Raw genomic sequence first — 20,191 nt, forward strand, 5'->3', positions numbered from 1 at the left:
TTTTGGGTGCCTGTATTAAAATTGGACACCCTTTTCTTCTCCAGTAATTATGATTGGTGATGCGAGTGATGTGAGAATTAATCTTCATAAAAGGCCTTGGAGATGAAAAGCACTGTGTATAAGAGTAATGCATGCTCTCTGAGTTGAAAAACAAATTTGTGTCAAATACACTTTCCTCCTCCTCAGCAAAGAACAACAGCAGAAAGAATATTAGCAATGTTTGTTTTCATCATTCAGATACTTTCGTTGAGCTGCCTTCTGTTGTCCAGAACTAATTAAATCTCTGATGCCAGAAGTAGAAGCAGGAGTTTTTACCTTCTTTTATTTTTTATATTAGTTCTGCTAGTTTACTATGATGTTTTAGCACAGAGAGACTATCTAGTGGAATCTTTCTTAGTTTAGCACAGAGGTTTCTTCTAAAATTACTTTCTGAGCTTCACCAATGAGTAAAACCAGAAACAGAACAAGCCTGAGAGGTGTCTTTTAAGGACTTGCTGGTGAGAATTAGTGTCCTATTAATTTCTTCTGCAAATAAATCCTGGAAATTATCAAGTGTTGGTTGTGTGTTTTAATTCCAATTCCTGTGTGTCGCTGGCTGGCTGACTCACCAGATGGAGCTGTAGGCTTGTTATTCTTCCTGGAGAGTCATCACTGAGTCCCTGAACAATGCTGTTGTGTGAATCCAGTGTATTCTTATCACTGAAAAAGGCAAGCCACCAGAATGATTTATCAGTCTCTGGTAGGAGAATACTAAGAATCAGTTTGTTTTGGCTGCTTGCAGGAGATCACACCGCAGCACTCAGGCTGTTACATTCACACCGTAGTATGTGACACTGCAAAATTCTTCTGAGACAGCTGGAAGTTGATCGGGAAAGGCTGCATCATGGAAAAATTAGCAACCTGTTTGAGAAGCAAAGTTCTTAATCATGTCAAAAACTGAATTCCTGGGCAGTGTGTGAAGCATTGTCACACTGTCCACAGGTAGCTCAGATTGCACGTGTACAGCTTCGGGCTTGGATGCTGAACAGAACCCCCCCCTTTGGCCCAGGTGTGGGCAGAGCGAGCACCTGAAGCTGGAAGTGACTGAACCAATTTAAGAAACTGGTTTAGATGTGCCTACCTTCGTTGTAGGGTTGCAATGCCAGCGTTTCAGGACAGATGCTTGAGTTCAGAAAGCAGCAGCAAAGGATTCAGGCTAAGTACAGGATGCCAGTTAACGCCTTGTACCTGCTCCCCTGATGTGTCTGATTCGCTCTAAGAGCAGTGTACTGGTTTTGGCTGGGGTAGGGTTAATTTTATTCCCAGTGTCTGCTAGGGGGCTGTGTTTAGGATTTGTACTGAAAACAGCGATGATCTTACAGAGATGTTTTTGTTACTGCTGAGCAGGGCTGCCACAGAGCTGAGGCCTTTTCTGCTTCTCATAGGGCCGTGTTGGGGAGGGGGCAGGGGGTGTGGGAAACTGGGGGGAGACACACGGAGACAGCTGAGCCCAACGGGCCAAATGGATATTCCAGACCATTTGGCACCGTGCTCAGCATATAAAGTGTGTAGTGATGGTGTTAGTCCTCCCAAGTAACAGCCACACGTAGTGGGCTCCTGCTCTCCTGGAGGTGACCGAGCACACCTGCTGCCCATAGGAGGAATTAATGCCTTACTTTGCTTTGCTGCATGCGTGGCTTTTGCTTTTCCTATTACAATGTCTTTATCTCAACCTGCTTTTAGAGCCTTTTTTTAGGTAAGAGCTTTTACCCTTGGGACTCTGTCCCCAGTCCCAGTTGGTGGGGAGTGAGCGAGCGGCAGCGTGGGCTTGGCTCCTGGCTATGGGCAAACCACAACACGTGACTGAGGATGGTATTTTTCAGCTCAGAAAACAGCAGCTCAGTTCTCAATAGAAGGGGTCCAGTATCAGTCCCACCCTGGTAGCTGAGGGCTCATTCTGAGAACACACTATCCTTGATAACTCTTTTTTTTTTTTTTCCCTGTGCTTCATTAAGAGTACAAAAATCTTATTTTTTGTGGGGTGCTGCAGCACAGACCATATCTGCTATGCTGCAGAAAGGACTGTGAGCAGGCAAGCAGCTACAGTATGTGAAAGAATGTTTTTGTAGTTAAGGAATCTGAATCTGTGAGATTTGGGCTCTTTTCTGGCATCTATTAGGCTGCCCTCCTACCTTATGGACAAGAAGTTTTAAGCCACAGGCTAAGTATAGCTTCTGATTTTTACATTCAGAAATTTTTTTGGTATTATTTCTCCCAGTGGGTTATACAGATAAATGTTAAGACAGTTAATACAGGGGATTGTTTAAGTGCTCAAGAGAAACTACATCAAGAAAATTTTTATGTTTTATGTGACAGGTGATTAAATGAGATTCTCTCTAGAAGGCCTACACTGACAATGATAGCTTTTGGAAATATTCTTTAGGCAGATGTTACAGGAAAAGAAATTAACAGAAGCTGAGCTTTGGTGGATACATATAATTCTGAAGGCATTTAAACAGGGGAGTAAATAGGTAGCAATGATTCAGTGATTACCAGTACTCACCTTTCTCCTGCTCTCCTGTTCTGCTTTTCAGCTGTGCTCTGTGATGCCACAAGCTGCCATGTCACTTTGGACAAGGTCTCTATTGGTGGATATCCACACCTGGTGGTATTCCTATCTGACAAAAATAATACCAAAATCTTTGTTTAGTTCCTGGTCCTTCAGGACTTCAAGTCCTTCACAACTTGTTCAGTTTAGCTCTAAGCTAAAAATAGATTTACTTGTAAGTAAGCAAAATTATGTTTAGAAGAACGTTTGCAGTAGATGAGAGTTTGGGTTTCCTGTATTTGTGAGACCATCATTAACTGCTTTGACAAAAGGAGGAGGTTAGTAATGAAAGAAAATCGGTGCCACTGATGATGATGATGATGATTATAGAGGAAAAAGAATCAGCGTATCAGAGGCAAATTACTTGACAACAGTCTGTATTAAAGAATGTATTAAGACTATAACCTGACTGGCTGAGGAGAAAAAGATCTTGTAGAAAGAAAATAGTCTGTTGTATTCCTCCATAAAAACAGAGTCATTTCTGAGGTGGTAGGATGCCTAGGATGTGGGCTGGGGAAGGGAGGAAGGGGAACTGACTGTAAGGGCACACTGTTGCATAAAACACAATGCATGATTTCTTTTAGACATTCTTTGGTGTATTTGGAAAGGAGAGCACTTCTGAGAAGGCTGATTTCTAATTTTGAGCTGAGCAAAAGGCTAGCAATGAAACACCTTACAAGATATTCCAGATGCCACTGTTTTAGGAAAGGACCATTGCAGAGAGCAGCTGTGCTAAAGCTCAGCCTCAGTACCACCGGTGCATCTGCTGGCTGTGCCTGTGTGTGTGTGGCTGAAGAGGTGAAATGTCCCCAGGTCGTTGCTGTTGCTCATGATCAAGGGCACACCGAGGGAGAATGCACCTACAGCTTAAATTTGGTGACACCTCTTTTCTGTACCTGGTCAGGGGAATTGTCAGAATGGAATGCAAGCCATTCTGAGTGTTACAGCAATAGGGGGAAGTCAGACTGAACCATTTTTGAGTCTCTTCTACAGGAAATATTTTTGTGAGAAAGTATGTGACAAGCATGGCAGTAACACACACGTGTCCCTGTACTGCTTTAAGCAAACATTTTGTTTTCAGTAGCTGTGATAAGCTCAGTGTAATATCTAATCTTACTAAAGGCTGAGATGCTTTCTGATTAATGTATTCAGCCTAACATCATTTGCAAATCACTTGAAAGTGTATGTGGTCTTGAGACACAGAAATTATGATATTTTCACCACTATCATCTTGTTTTTGCAAGGAAGAATACCATAGATGAGATTCTAAAACATGATACATAAATACATCTTAGGCATAGATGCCTTAGACCTAAAGTCATCAGTTCTCTCTTTTTGTTGGTTATATGATGACTGGAAATTAGTCTGGCCATGTTCTTGTGTTTAAAATAAGCAAATGTCCTGTTTTCAGCACTTCCACAGGATGTCAGCAGAAGTAGTAGTGTGTGATGAATTTAAAGCAAATGCAAATATGTGTAAGGGGTTTTTTTCCAAGAGTAAAAAATGTGAGAAAGAGCACATCAAAAAGTATGATGTACAGCATTCTGGCTGTTTAACCTAAAAAACATATCCCAAGTAACTATTTTAAAGGAAAAGTAAACACAACAACTTCTCATATTGAAATGAAGCTCTTCCCTGTTTCTTCCAGTATATCTGTGAAACAAAATGTAAAGCACCTTGATTTGGAAAGGGAAAAAAAGCTACCCTAACCCTAATCATTCCCCTGCAGAGGCTGAAAAGCAGAACTCCTGAGCTACAGTTTCTAGATTTACTTACTTTATACAGCAAGCAAGGGAAGAGGAATAACAAGAGCAATAGTAAAAAGTCTGCAAAACCTTTGGAAAAGACAATAGCCAAAGTTCCAAATACGGATGGAGGCAGAAGCAGGTTTTAATTATACCATTGTTAAAAAAAAAACCTGCAGAAAGACTTGTCAGGTTGCAATTCATGGTAGTCTTGTCTATCACCATTTGCTGCCAGGCTCAAAAATTAAATGAATATGAGAAGTTTTTGCATGAAAGTTGTAAAATATTGTCACTAACCCACCCCCACACACCCATTTTATTTCACACTGACAAAAGCTGAGATGAATGAGTTGTTGTCTGGCCCTTCCCACTTTGTATAGTCATTGGCTGGCTTGGTTCTAAAAAGGATTTTAAAAAGGGGAATAATGTGCCTTTGCCTGGGATCTGAGACTGTCAGGGTGCTGAAAAGCTGATCCGTGAGCTGCCACCATGCAGATCTCTTGGGCTGTGTGCGCTGTCTGCGTCGTGACACAAATTACATTTCAGTCTGCTCAAGGGTGGCAGATGTTTAAAAATGATGCTACAGAAATCATTCCTGAGGTCCCTGAAAATACAGAAACACCGATGGAGCAGACTTTCAGCAACAACAACACAATGAATCAGGCAAAACATGGAGGAAGACACATACAACAAACTCCAGACCTGAATGGTAAGAAAAATCTCATTATTGTTTTGGATCATAGCAGAAAATTTGTGAAAGAATACTTGGTATCATATGTGTTTGTTTATTAACACTTTTGGGTGTGGCCCAATTGCTTTAAGTGGTAGGGATTTACATCTACTGTTGAAGAAGTATGAATATAAATATTAGAAAGAATATGCTGGAGTTTGCTGATGAAAACATTCTCTGTTGAACATTGCTACTCTGCCCAGCTGCTCTCTGCAGACAACTCCAATACATAAAATCTGTAGTAGATATTACTAACACTTCTCTGTGTTTTGTGAGGAAATATCACAAGTCATCTTTCCCTCTTTAATATTAGGATGGGGCAATGGCTTGACTGTGGAGACAATAATATAAATTCTCAATATTTAGGAACATGCACACCAGTTGTGATTAAGATCACACATCAAAAGTGGCACATTGAGGTTGTGCTCAGTTAAATGAAAGAAGTGTGCTGCTCACTGTCCTTTGCTAACAGACAGATCTTCAGTCAGGTTCCAGCAGCCAAAAATGCTTCATGAATACATGTCACTGCACTTGACCAAATGTCTAACTTTAGCAGTGGTGCAGAACACAAGGCTTTTGAAGGAGAGACAGAAGTTGGAAAGCTAACACCAAACAGAGAAAGGTAGCTTTAAAAAAGTTTTCTGCTGGAAAATAGGGCAAGCTTGGTCCTCCAACACAAAGCATAAAGCACACAGAGCAAACAGCAACAGACCAAACTTAGAGTTTCCACAGTTGTGCATTGCAGATCTCATTGCCTCCTTTTTCTGGGGACAACTGGAAGGCAATTGTGAATTTCTGCTGCAGCTGTCAGTTAAGGCATTTAAAACCACAGGGTTAACAATATTTTAAAAGAAAAAAAAAAAAGTAATGCTTTTGAGAGTGGGACCTTAAAAGGTTCTTAAATTCCTAAGAGGGAGGGTACTCTGTTTCTCCCAGGCAGCCCCACCAACCACCTGGTCGGAGCAGGTTGGTTTTTTTGCCACATCTGAATATCTTCATTTTCTAGCCTCTTACTACTCTGACATCCACTGATGGGAACCTGCCCCTCTGCTATGTGCGTATTTTTTGAAGTGGAAAGGACATTACCTTAATAAATCGAAGAGTGAAGGAGACTGGGCAGTTGTTAAAGATCCACAATGGTCTTGAATACTTATTTTGTCATCTTTGACATAAGGAATCAAAATTGTGATCCAAAGGGGCCAGACCTTTCTGGAACACAGGACCATGAACGATTGTGCACTGTGTTCAACCTGCACACTTACAGGACAGGATATAAATGCACATAATATAACCTAGAGAGCTGAGGAAAATGCCTGGATGTTTAACTGTCTGTGCATTATGGTGGTAAAATACACCTTATTCAATGTTTGGTTTTCTTATTACAGACAGGCATCATTTTCTTAGATGCTTAGGGAACTTGGGAGTATTAGACTAAGTGCACATGGAGTTCAGTTGCCAGTATTTTTGTCACAGCTGACAAGGATTGTTTAATTTCATTAATGCAGTCCTTCAAACTTTTATAAAATGAAACCTTGCTAGCTGTACTTAGACAAATATAAATCTGAGCACTAAAAGTCCTGTTTCTGTACTTCACATTTCCTGAGGTTTTCCTACCAGAAGTTGAAATGTCTGTACAAATGCTGTTCTGTCATTAATGATTCAGGGTCAGAATTCTCTTTTGCTGAACTAAACCTTGTACACAGTGAGGAGAATGGGCCTAACAGACACAGCCTTCTCTGTGAGCTGACCTTCAAAGGCTTCCACCACAAGTAATGTTCCTGAGTTAAAACTCTCCTTTTGACTAAGAGAAGAATATTAATATGTGTTTATCTAGATGAAGTTGTTTGATAAACACTTAAAAACCAAATATTGTGTCTTCTCAACAAGTCGATTAACCAAGCATGTCATTTGGGAAAAGAGACACTTTTGGGAAAAGTTATGTTCCTATACAGTTGGAAAGTTTCTTAATACTTAATGTTTCATTTGCCTATAGTTATCCATTGAGAAAAAGGAGAGGAAAAAATCTGTAAGGTTCCTAATAGCCAGAAGGTGCCCCTAGCTGTCTGAAGGAAACTATGTGGGACGTGGAATTATCTCAGAGAGTAGTAAACTTGGAAAAGCTGGTGCCTGGATAGTGGGAATTCCTTAGTGCTGCTGTTACCTGCAATTTCTCTAACCTGGAACACAATATGCAAGATAAAAATCACTTAAGGAACACTTTTTTTGTTGCAAAAGAATTTAAATCTGGAGTCAACATCTGAAGCCAATAGAGTTAAACGAGAGCAGTGGGGGAAAGTGTTGCTCACAGGAGAATACTGTCAAAAAATCCCAGCTGCTGCTGGGGCTGGGCTCCAGCAGCTCCATTTCCCCCCTGCACAGCACTGACATGAAAGGTACCTGGTGGATTTTATTCACCAGTTTGTACATTGTTGTTCAAGGGTCTCACAGCTAGAGCAGCCAAATAGTCAGGAACTGCAGGAGTGAGTCCTTTGAGATATTTCTCCTGAAAATCTGCTGTTCAAGACATTCAGCTTGTATCTAGCTCAGAGAAGGATCTGCTACAGAAACTGTCGTGTTTGACACTGGCCAAACACCAGGCACCCATGAAAGCCACTTGCTCACCCTGCCCTGCCACAGCTGGGCAGAGGAGAGAAAAATTAACTAAGGGTTCATGGGTTGGGATAAGGACTGGGAGAAAACACTCCAAGGGCAAAACAGGCTCAGCTTAGAGGCACAAAGCGAATTCATTACTAACAAAACCAGAGGAGGATAATGCGAAGTAAAATAAGCCTTTAAAAACACCTTTATTCCCAAAACCCCTCCCTCCTTCCCACCGACAGCGCAGGGAGACGGGGCGTGGGGGGTTTGGTGGGAGCTTTCTCAGGGATGGCAGGGAAAGCAGCCAGGCATCATTAACGCGTCCCTCCTTCCAGATGCCTCCGACTTCAGCTGCCGGGAGATGCGCACCACGCGCTACGTGACGGACGGGCCCTGCCGCAGCCTGAAGCCCGTCAAGGAGCTGCTCTGCTCCGGCCACTGCGAGCCCTCGCACCTCCTGCCCAACTCCATCGGCAGAGGCAAGTGGTGGCGCCAGAATTCCCTGGATTACCGCTGCATCCCCGCCCACAGCCGCACGCAGCGCATCCAGATGGCCTGTCCCCACGAGGAGACTCGGACTTACAAATTCCGAGCTGTCACGTCCTGCAAGTGCAAGCGCTACACTCGCTACCACAACCAGTCTGAGCTCAAGGACTTCGGGAAGGAAGCTGCCAGGCCTCAGAAGAACAAGAAGCCCCATCTCTCCAGAGCCAGGAGCAGCAAATCTAACCAGCACGAGTTAGAAAATGCTTATTAGAAGGTGGCTCTGGGTGACACAGACTAGCAGCTCTGGATGTTTTGTAAACCATCAAAAGGCACTTAGAGGCCACAGCATGATGTTCTGACTGCAGTAGGTTCCAATTCCTTCTGCTAAGCTGGGTCAAAGGGTCACATAGGCAAAAATCTATCAGATTATAGCACTTATGGTCTGATAAGAGAATGAGATAAAGCGAGCTGGAGGTAGCTGGAGGTACCCCTTGGAGGTTCACAGGAGTTTGTGTGTCTTGTGCGAGTAGGAAGGCAGAGGAAAGTGAAGCTGTTATGGTGACAATCACGCTTTGCTAGAAATCATTCCACTCACTTTATGTGAAAAGAATATTGAGATCCCTTTCCCAGACAACGATGCAGGACAAGCTTGCAATTAGGGAAGCACCAGGAGAGTCAGCACTCTCTGAAGGAGCCATAGAAAGTTAGGGGTAACAGGGATTTCAAGTTATGGTGAATGAAATCAAATTGTTGGGAAATTAACACACTATCAGATGTCCTCGTGCACCAGGTGTTTCCTCTCAAACACAGAAATCAAAATACGACACTAGTGTTCTCAAAACAGAAATAAAAGTGTGACAAATCTGTTTCATACTTTTAATTAAAAGATTATGGGGTCAACAGATTCAAAACTGAGATCTGGCAACTAAAACCATATTGATTTAGGAACAATGATTTGTTTTAGGGACAATTCAACAAATTCTAGTAAGTGGAGCAGATTTATGAAAGGGATGCTCCTCTCAAACCAGATGACCTCACTGATGTTTGTCCTGTAAACAGCTGACAATATACATAGTTTAACATAGAAGATACTGATTATTCCTTATTTCCTAGAACAGGTTCGACTTTAATATCAGCTTAGATACGTCGATTTATATTTTCTGTTCTGTAGAGTTTGGATTATCTGGCCACACACTCTGTAGCACTAAAACTGTGCAAACCAAGCTCTGTGAGTAAGGTGGTGGTTCTGCATTAAAAGTGAGCCTCTGCTAAGTCATGAATTCCTCTAGAAAAGTCTTTAGTAGATGCAGCTTTGGTAAGACTTTAGTTTGGCAGCAACTTTCCTTTACTTGGCATCTCAGCACTCAGACTAATGTTTGTGTTTTTACATTAAAGAATATTGTTAGAAAGTGAATTGTCACATAGTGTATACGTCCTGTAGAACTTACGCTGAAATAATATAAACTGTGGAAATTTGCAATGTTGATAGGTTTTTCAGTTATTTTATGTGGGACCAGAACCTAGAGAGAAAAGGTATCATTTCAGAGAGTGAATTACGTATTTATTTTTTTTCCCAGAAATTATTTATGCAATGTTTTAACTTGTAGAGAATGAGAAGTAATACTGCTTTAAAAATATTAGTCTGTTATTTTTAATTTTAAATACATTGTTAATAAAGTAGAAAGAATGATTAATTATAGAAAGACTCATTGATTTTCAGCTACAGTATAAAGCTGATTTCCTGCAAAGCCAGTGATTTACAGAACAGTCAGGGTGTCAGCTCCAGTTTCTGTGATGGAAGGGGTCGAGGTCCTTAATTCTACCAACCAACACATCCCTAAAGAAACTCCATCCCAGAACTCCCAGTTCCAGTGCATGATGTTTCTCATGGAAAAGGTCTTCCTGGGCAGATGAGTAGCTCAGAACTATTTCTGTATTCTCATTTCTGCTCGCCCTGGGGGAGTGACATTTCCTGATTCATATGTTCACAACCAGATAAAGCCACTGAAGAAAACAATAAATCTGTGAACAGTCAATCAAGATTTCTTGATTGAAATCTGATTGCTTCAGATTTCTTTCATTGAAAAAGAAAAATGTGTGGAATCCCCTTGCAAGGGCTGCCAAGCAACAGCTAAAAATTTTTAGTTTGGTATTGTAAACCTATGCTCATTTTCATTTAGTCTTTAAGAAACATCTTCCAATAAAGCCAGAGAAAACTGAGCTTGGACTGGACATAGCATGCAGGTCTTTCAACAGAGATGTAAAGATGAACAGCTTTTTCAAGACAACCAGTATATAAGGTGTCCTTTTGTTACTATGATTTGATACCTCATATAAAAACCCCAAATAAACCATTGTCAGAACTGCAACAACATTTTCCTGACTTGTCTTTGACGTCATGAATTTGATACTTGGGGCTTAATTTTCAGAATTCAGTATGAGCACCTGCAACTATTGCTGAAGTGAGAAAAGCTGTTCAGTTTTCTGGGAAGGTGTTCCACAGTCTCACAAAGTCACTGGAATATTGTTTTTAAAGTGTTGGTTGTGATTAGCCAGTGAAAGAGACTTGCTCCACTTCATCTCAGACTTCATCCTAGGTTTCAGGCAATTCAGAAGCATCAGGCCTGCTTCAGATGAACCAGTAATGTCTTTCTCCCGAATATTTCACCTGGAAGAGAGCCTCTTCCCCCAGAAAAATGTGTTCTCCCACACAGTTCTTGTCTACCAAAAGTGCCAGTGTTTCCTGCTGGTAAACTGCCACTCAGAATCTTGCATTTTTCTGACTTACAATGTCAGGATTCACTCTTTGCAAGTTATAAAAGCTTTTACAAGGATCCCAGTGGACGAGGAATCCTGGGGCACTTTTACTGCTGTATTTCCTCTCAACACCCATCCTGTTTGCAGTGACTTCTCACTGTTTTACCACAGGTTAAAGGTGGATGAGATGAGCAGTCTGCAGATATGATTGGTCTTCTGTAATCTTACTCCTGAAACATTCACCTCCAACCACCACTTTTGCAATTTATGTTATCAGGAGAGGAGTAGGAAATAGTAGTGTTTTGCTAACAGCTGGAAAAATCAAAATATAGGGTGTTGCAGAGGTAGACTGCTGCACTCTCCTCCACCCCCACACCCATGTGGGTTCTTTTCAGACAGAGAATTTGGGCTTGTTTATTCATTTATTTATTTATTTTTGCAATCACCCTCATTTTTTTAATCTCTAATATAGATGTGCATGATCTGAGAGGAGATAGCATCCCTGACTGTGGGTTTGAGAAAGTATCTGTAGGAAATCTGAGTTTGTCTTTTACACAGAATTATATCCTTTCAGTTCTTTTCAAAGAATGGACAGTGACCTGCTAGGTGCTATGTGCTCCTTCTACAAAAGCATTAGATGGTTTTTCTTCAGAACTATAAACTCTTCAAACAGGAGTGAATGTCTTCATTGTAATTTTTGCAATAAAACAGCACAATTGTGCATTGTTTAGGTGCTGCTGGGATATAAGTAGTAACAGGTCACTGCTTTTACCTTCCCTTGGCTGGAGCCAGCTGCCTGTCAGAGCTGAACAGCTCCCATAATGGGCAGTCCTCAGAAAAGCAATCAAGTCACTTTTTTTCAGACAGAATTCATGATTTCTCCAAATCTGCTTTTCCCCCCCATTTTTATTTCCAACACCTTGTGTAGACCGTGGCACATTCCCTGCAATATACTCACTGGCTTAAAATAGTCAGTGTGCTTACTTCATTTCTTTTCCTGGCAAAAATACAATTCTGCTACTATTCAGTGAAAAGTAAATCTACCAGCAGAAGAATGAGCCTGCTGGTATCCACAAGGCCCCAAAGATTTTGCACAAGGTTCATCTTTTTAATTAGAAATTGCACAATAAAGAGCATAACTTTATCCTAGGCCCAGAAAACACATTACATGTGTGTTCTGCAAGTGTGGTTGAGAAAGTCAGCATTGTGAAACACGGAAGGAATAAACATGTATTTTTTTAGCCATATGACATCAACTTATAATTAGCTTGTTTCACTCAAATTAGTGCAGCCTATGGGCACACAGAGCAACTTTTCTATAATAAACAGCCTCGAAAGCCTTAAATTATCATATAATATATTTATGTGCAGCTGGAGTTTGGATTGAACAGACTGTGCAGCTGTAACCGGAAATTTGATAAACTGGAACTCCCCTTGACAGGCCAGTAATGGAAGTCCACTTTTAAAATAACTCAGCATTTAAAATACAGCCAGCACAAGTTGCAGAACTTGCAACACATGCAGCCAATGTTATTTAGTTACACAAAACTGCAGCTGCTCCCCTTGCAGTCCTAGAGCCATCAAAGGACAATTCAGCTCAAAGTTTTTTCAAGGGATTGACATTCCTCATCTCTTCCCAGAACTGTGGAAACAGTTTTAACACTGAATCTTGGAGAGTTGTAGCATCCAGCAGCAGAGTTTCATGGACAGGGCTCATGACGCCTCATTGCCATTTCATTGAATTAGGAACATGGGGCTTTGCTGTATTTTTTTATATTAGTCACCAAAATGAGTTTTCCACTCGCTAGAGTGTAACAAACATGTAACAAACACAGTGCGTCTGAAGGCCAAAGGGAGGAAGCAATGCTGATTCTTCTGTCTGCCTTAACCATTTCTGATGCTGTATCCTGACCTGGTTATTTCTTTCAATCCTAAAAGCTGTCATTGTTCTTTTATGAGAACAAGTTCTTAGCATTAAAGGAGGATAATAAAACTAATCAGTAAAACCTGAACTGAGGCAAAACTCATCAGCACACGCCCTGCTAATTCTGAAGTGAAAGTATAACACAAAGAGAATCTTCAAAACATCTCACCTTTACCACATCACAGTGGACAGATAAATGGGACACTTCCAGGCATGGGGCAGCCACAGCTTCTCTGGGCAACCTGTTCCAGTGCCTCACCACCCTCACAGTGAAGAACTTCTTCCTAAAATCAAACCCTCTTCCAGTTTAAACCATTGCCCCTCAATCTATCACTCGACTCCCTGATATAGAGGCTCTGTCCATGTTTCCTGTAGACCCTGTTTAGGTGTTGGAAGACTGCTCTAAGGTCTTCTGGAGCCATAAACATCCATTTTAGCCATCCCAGGTGAGGCAGTGTGTGATGTGAATCAGGGGTTTTTGCCCCATATTGGCCACTTAGATTACAACTGATACCAGTGGGCCTGTCAGGACACTTGGGAACTCACACTTCAGATCGAAATTGTGAATTTTCTTATGAACTTGTGCTGCACCCATGATGTGAACACATTGGTCTGTTCTTGGTGTCCATAAGGGTAATACCATCATTTTCATCTCAAAGGGGAGCAGCTCCAAGTCCTCAACTGAGTCCTGAGTCCCAAATCCTTGACTGAGTTACAAATCCAAGGTCATGCATGTCCCTACTGAGGACTCCCACATCAGGCTGTTTGCAGTATTAACCCTAAGGCTCAAGCTTTCTAGTTCATGGCTTTCCAAGCAATTTAAATATACTAAAAGGGTATTTATTTCATGGTTATCAAGCCCCTAAGTTAAACAGACTTCATTATCACTCCACCAACAATTTAATGCTTGTAGCATGAGGTTATTTCAATTACGAAAACAGCTCAGCTCTGGCTAAATAAATAAATGATGTCATTCTTCATTCAGACCTCCAGATTCTTTGGTATAAAAACTTCCCTTAGGAGAGGTTTTGGGACACCGTGGCTCCTCTGAGACTATTTACATCTCTCAATTTCTCTAATCCCTTCTTCCTTCCTTCCTCCTGTCTATTTCCTTCCCTTTCACTATAAACTGGCCAGTATTTAACTCTAATGCTTCCAGTCTGCCCAGCATGCTTTTAGAATTGGGTGGTTGTTGGTTTGTTGTTTTGTTGGGGTTTTTTTATAACCAGAAATAAGGCTTAATTTAAGGTAATTACTCTCCCATTTGGAGAGTTTTGCTATTTGCAGGAACTTATTTTTTTTCCCTAGTCAAATTAGCAGGAGAAGTAAGTTTTAAAAGTGATAGTTTTCTCCTAAAATTGTTCTTCAGATTAAGGGTGGCACTCAAAACCAGAAACTTCTCACTCATGTTGCATTTCTGCATGTCTAGAAACAAAAGTAGTGCTATCAGAAAATTATTGAGGGGAGGAAGAGGACAAACAATGACATAGACTTCCAATGAAAATACAATGTGTATTTAAGCCTGATCACCAATTATTATGGGCTTCCAAATAAATTAATCTTCAAACCAGAGGTGTCCAGAGTCCTCCTAGGAGTCAAAAATAAGTCCATTTGAAAAGATACTCTTCTCTAGAACTAGGTTTTTTCAGTAACATCTCTAATATGGTGTTGAGAGCTCACAGTCAGTCATAAGGATTGAACTTGCAGCGGAACAACAGGACTTTGTGGGATGAAAAGTGTTAATAAATGCAAATGTTCAATGGAGCACAGTCCACTGACAGGAATAAGTGAATAGGATATCCTTGGTGGGAAAACCAGCATAATTTCAGAATTCAAGCATCACGTCCTCAAACAGATCCCTTTCTCCTATTTGGAGTGCTGTCCGTCTAACCTGTAAGGATTTTAGCTAGTTTTTCATTATTTTGGGGGTTTGGAACCTCAAAGGGACCATTGGATGTGTGTGCAACTGGTTTGCAGCACAGTTTGCATAAGAGCAGTAAACTCGGATCGTTTCAAATTTACTTTTCAGCTACACAGCCCTCAAATCTGTAATTCTGGTTTGGTCAGCAGCACCATCACCCTGTGTTCCTGAAAAACACCACTATCATTTTAAAGTAAGTATTACATATAGACATGCCAAAGGACCTTGAATTTGCTTGTATTTCTCTGCAAACAGTGGAAATACAAAATCTAATATATATTTAGAATGCTCTGCTATTTAGAATGTAGATAGAATGACACATGCCAAAGGGAATTCATGCAAACGTTTTTTATGGGTGGTCTTTGGGGAAATGGCAGGTAGGATAAAATTTATTTGCACCTGGCTATTCAGGGAGACCTCACACACAAGTCTGGTGAAAGGCTGGCCCAGAAAACTTTAAAAAAAACCCCAAACCAAACCCAAACCCAAAAAACCCCAATATAAGTAAGAAGAAAGTCATGCCCAAGAGATAACTGCAACTGATATGGGTTTCAGTGGAGCTGTACTGATTTTTGACATCTGGATCCTAAGACAGTATTTAAAGGAAAATCACCCAGATTGCATTTGTGCAGTTTCAAAAATGATCTTCTATGTATGAAAGGCCAAAAAAGCCATATTAATCAGACAGAACAAGTACATGTAGCAGTAATAACAGAAGGATTTTTCATATCTGCAGCCCATGGCAATTTAAAATTAGTTAATTTTCAAAAAATTCACTGTAAGTTACTGGCCAGTGTATAGACAGACTTAGCTCCAAGTAGCCCAAACATAAAGGATATAGATGTGAAAGAAATAAATGAAAGTAGAATAGGATAAATATATTGCAGTTGTGTGGCAATGTGTTTGTTAAGGAAGAAAAGCAGCTGGAATATTGGCAAGGCAAATCAGGAAAGCTGAAATGGGGTCTGAGTTACTAAATCCATTTTGTTTGACTGACCAAAGCCTTGAGTCCTGTGCATTGTGGGTGTTTTGTGTCCTAAATTACAATATCTGGCAAGAAAAAAAAATCGGGTTTTGTCTTTGATCCTCAGTTAAAGCAGACTGAGAAAATCCCTTAATAATTGGTTAATAGTTCATGGGGCTAAAATTGTTGTTGTAGCACAATCTGTGGGAACAACACAGGAGAAACATTTCCTGCAGAAAGAATGCTGAAGTTTAATTACTACACATCACATGAGAGAGAATTTCAATTTTTAGGGCCCTGTGTTCAGGCAGTTACTAGGTAGCCAGCTTGTAGTGGAATATTGATGCTTTAGTCTAATCTCTGCTGTGCCAGAGAACAGTGGAGGGGCCTCATTCTCATGATGGGGTAGGAGGAATGCTACACATTTCTTAGGTCTTATCATCATGTACATTGCTATGCCAGGCAGTTTAATTAATAACTGTCGACATCTTGTCATTTATCATTACTGAAACAGGAGGTGAGGACCCTTCCATGTGCATGCTGTACAAATAAATTAAAGTTGTCTCCCCCCGTCTCACGGGTTTGCTGCTGTCACTCACTCGTGTTGTCCTTCCTGCAGTTCAAAGAATTGCATCTTATCTTGCTCCCAGGACTGGGCAGCTATTTGTGTCCTGTAAAACAAAGGCACATGCAAGCCTGGTGGATAATCAACCAGCAATATTGCCAGAGAGAATTAAATTATTGAGTTCACCATAAGATATTTACCACTAGGTTTTAAATGGACAGCAAGGAAGACTGTTTCACAAGCAAAGAAATGCACAGAAATGCGTCCTTGAGATAGTGTGGAAACACCACAGGCAGATAATGATGTCAAAATAAGCTTTTTCACTGACTTCAGGTGTCATTAGAGCAACATCACAAAGCTAAATACTAAATAGCTCCGTATAAGTAAGTTACTCATCTTTATTTGAAATCACATGCACCATTCTGCACATGAATACTCGGAATGGCTCTGGGTACTCTACAAGATTTTGTTTCCAACAGTCAAGCCTAAAAAACTTTCTCCCTGTGATGTTTTACAGGAAAAACCAACTCCAAGTGAAATGACAGAGGTAGTGTGATGGACACACTTCTAAACACTATCCATTTTTGGTAAATAAAAATAAAAGCTTTATTAGATGTGCTCTATCTTCAGGGACACAGCATGCCAGGGACTGTACCCAGGGACACAGGAGCTCCACAGATAATTGTTATTAAAGTTTAAAAAAAACACAAACTGAACTCCATTTACTCCGTACAATACATTGAATTGTGAGAAATGTTCATGTTAATTTGTGATTGCAGACAGAGTTTCCTGTGTCTGTCGAAGACAAATGATGGAGCATCTCAGTTTTCACTTTGCAGGCACGTCTGGCTGGCTGATGGAGCTGCCCCTTTCACGGCTGCTGAAGGGCAGCAGTAAGTGATGGACTCCTGCAGGGACTGCCAGAACCTCCCAGACAGAAGGAGGGTGCTCAGCTGGCTGCCTTTAAAGAATCATATTAAGCTGCAACTCACTAAAGTATCTGTTAAAGCCACTGGGATGGTTCAGACCACACTTTCACCAGGAAAACAGCTAAGAAAACTGTGGGATATGGCAGTGTGACCCTATCAAGTGTCCCAGCTCTGTCCCTTAAACTGACCCTACATTCAGGAGAGCTTCTGCAGCACTGGGTAGGATGTGTTGCTTTCAAACTATCCACTAAAATTTCATGAAGAGAAGACATGCTCAAGCAGACACTGGCACACAGATAAGTGCAAACAAGAAAATCGTGCACCACAGCTTGTGAGATCCTCTTGTCTGAAATGTCACAGGGACAAAAAGCATGAGATGGACCAAAGGAAAGGGACCATTCACACACCAGCCTGAGCAGAAGCCCATGGCAGGCCTAAAGAGCTGAACTGTGAGTGCATTTTAATAATGTGAGATGTGGTAATTCCAGCCCCTTCTGGCTGCAGTAAATTGCCCTGTTTGGCTGGAGCCAAGCTGAAATAGCACGTTGGGCATGCATCAGGAAATTACCTCAGAATATACGAAGCCTCAGCCTCTAGGTGATAAGTAAGGGCCCAACAAATTAATCTCATCATCTGCATTCATCTTTGGATGCTACTCTGTGCCAGGCCACAGTGTGTGGGCTGGAGCCTATTTTTTTTCATTTGTCTAACTTAAATGGGTAGTTTGAGTTACTATGATACAAATGTTCTATTCTGTGCTGTCTGCATCCTAGATTGTTCTTACTGAAATAGGAAGAATTATCATGTCATATTTTACAGACCTGTGGACAAATGATTATGAACTTTCTTTTGTCAACATATTTTGAATTATACATTATGTAGGTCTGGTGAAGGGAATTTATGGACATCCTCAGTCTGTTTTCCTTTAATGGCAAACGTCTTTATTAATAATTCTAACTTAATTATTTTTTATGCCTTTCAGAATCCACTCCCTTCTACAGTCTATCTCTGAATTGCATTCCTCACTGTATTTTCAAGATCAAAAATCACATCTAAGTGAAATGGAAAAAACACTTGCCTTACACTCATGGCTGGAATTTTGGTATGCTATTAAAAAAAAAAGAAAAAAATAACACATTACTTCATATTATAGAGAACAACCCACCCTCCATTTCAAAGAAACACATTTCTTTTTCCAAAATATGTCAGTAAATTTTGCTTCCTTCTGAATGTTTCAGCAGCAGAAAGAACAGAATCATTACAACTCTCCCTTTTTTCCCCGACACACACAGTGACTCTATTGCAGACATAAGGAAGACAGGCAAACCTTTCTTTTGCCTGTATTCTATCTTTCTTGTGTTCATTTTAGAGATAGCAAATGGAGGATTTGGGTGTTTTCTCCAAACCTATTCTTTATTCTGAAAACTCAATGCTTTTAGGCACAGGAAGAGCAATTTGTGTACAGAGTTTTTAGAGTCTTCAATAGATTTATGAATATGTGCTCAAAACACAAAGACCCCACAGGTTATTGTGAGAAATAATCCTTTTACTGCAATATCAGTCCTTAATGATTAGTTTCTAATCCTTGGCAAATGATAAGAAGCATGACAATGACCAGAGGAGAATACATGTAATATCATCCATTTTGCCAGCTCCTTTTCTTTGTTCTGCAAACAGGAGCTAACAATCTATTTAATAAGTCATCCCCAAATGGCGGTTACACACGATAGATGTACCAAAAGTTAATTTTCTGTTTGTCTCTACTTTCTAGAAAAGGGAAATTCTTTATTGGATGAAGTCTAAGGCATGTAGAGATGGGAGTACAGGCAGCTTTTACTGGTACAAACACGTGAATATTTCTATTGCAAGAGTCTATTGCTTTCGTTTCTTCTGCCCTTTATATTTGGCAATAGATTCTTACTCTACAAAACCATTGAACCAAATGCCTCTCAAATAAGAACACCCTGCTGGTATAATCCCATGGAAGGAGGCTTCCAGGCAAAAGCCTGTAGCAGATAGCACAGAACAAAAAAGAGTTTTTCTTGTGCTAGTGAGTTGTAGGAGACACAGTTTGTGGAAGGATTCTTTCTGAAACATTCCTCAATATCTAACTCTGGTAGTGCCAGCCATAGGATCTTGTATAGCTCTGCTAGACAAATACAGAATTACCTGGCTTCCAAACTGAGCTGGAGTTCTTAGATGCACTAACTGCCTAAGAAGAAACAGTAGCAGAGAAAAAATTCCATAAGAGAAAGACCCTGTTCAGCATTAACTCTGTGGGAAAGCTAGAAGATTGGAAAACACACCATTATCTATCATAATTTATGAAAAACCCCAAGCTCCAAGTTACCTGAAGGCCTAGGACTGACTCCTTTGGTGAGAAGATGGTCCTTGGGGAGAGGTAATTCTTACTCCTGCAAACTCAGATCTAAAGTCGGTCAAGGTATGAGAAGTCATACATCTAAGATTTTTTTCTTTGCTTCTGTGGTTATAAGCAGCTTAACACTTTAAACCAGGAAGAATTCTTCATGTTCTAAAGGAAATTCAATATGTTCAAGAGTATTTGGATGGCTAAAGAAGTTGAAGAACAAAATGTTCACTATTTCTTCACAGTGGGTGAGGCAAAGCTACTACCTTAAAAGTTAAAGAAAAAAATTAAAGTGACCCTTAAAATCTATACACACTAATATTCAGTCCATGATCCCCTACTGATGATACATAAACCAAACTGATTTATTCATGGCCTTCCAATGTTAGTGTGATATTGAAGGGGGATAGTTATTCCATCTATGGAAGTCCAAAGCTCTGTGGCACGGAATTCCACACTTTGGCTACAAGGCCAGAGACAACTGCATTTTTGCAAGGAAAGGGGAGAGAAAAGGTCAGAAGCCGATTAATTCATTAGCCTGTAAAAGAGCATAACACTTTGAAATTGTAACTGAAATAGCAACTGCAGCTACAGGGACTAGAATTCAAATATTAGGA

At 40.5% G+C, this 20,191-nt stretch overlaps 1 protein-coding gene across 1 annotated transcript; it reads left to right on the plus strand.

Annotated features, from left to right (window-relative positions):
- Positions 1–1,489: 1,489 nt before the first annotated feature.
- SOST (sclerostin) lies at positions 1,490–9,630 on the plus strand. The gene is made up of 2 exons (XM_042027789.1): positions 1,490–5,041; positions 7,996–9,630. The coding sequence occupies exons 1-2, from the start codon at positions 4,822–4,824 to the stop codon at positions 8,415–8,417; spliced, it is 642 nt and encodes a 213-aa protein (XP_041883723.1). The 5' UTR covers positions 1,490–4,821; the 3' UTR covers positions 8,418–9,630.
- The last annotated feature ends 10,561 nt before the right edge of the window (positions 9,631–20,191 follow it).

Source organism: Corvus kubaryi, unplaced genomic scaffold, assembly GCF_017639235.1.
Source record: "Corvus kubaryi isolate FWS band 111438036 unplaced genomic scaffold, C.kubaryi_AGA036_p1.0 37301, whole genome shotgun sequence".
In the NCBI taxonomy this organism is placed as follows: Eukaryota; Metazoa; Chordata; class Aves; order Passeriformes; family Corvidae; genus Corvus; species Corvus kubaryi.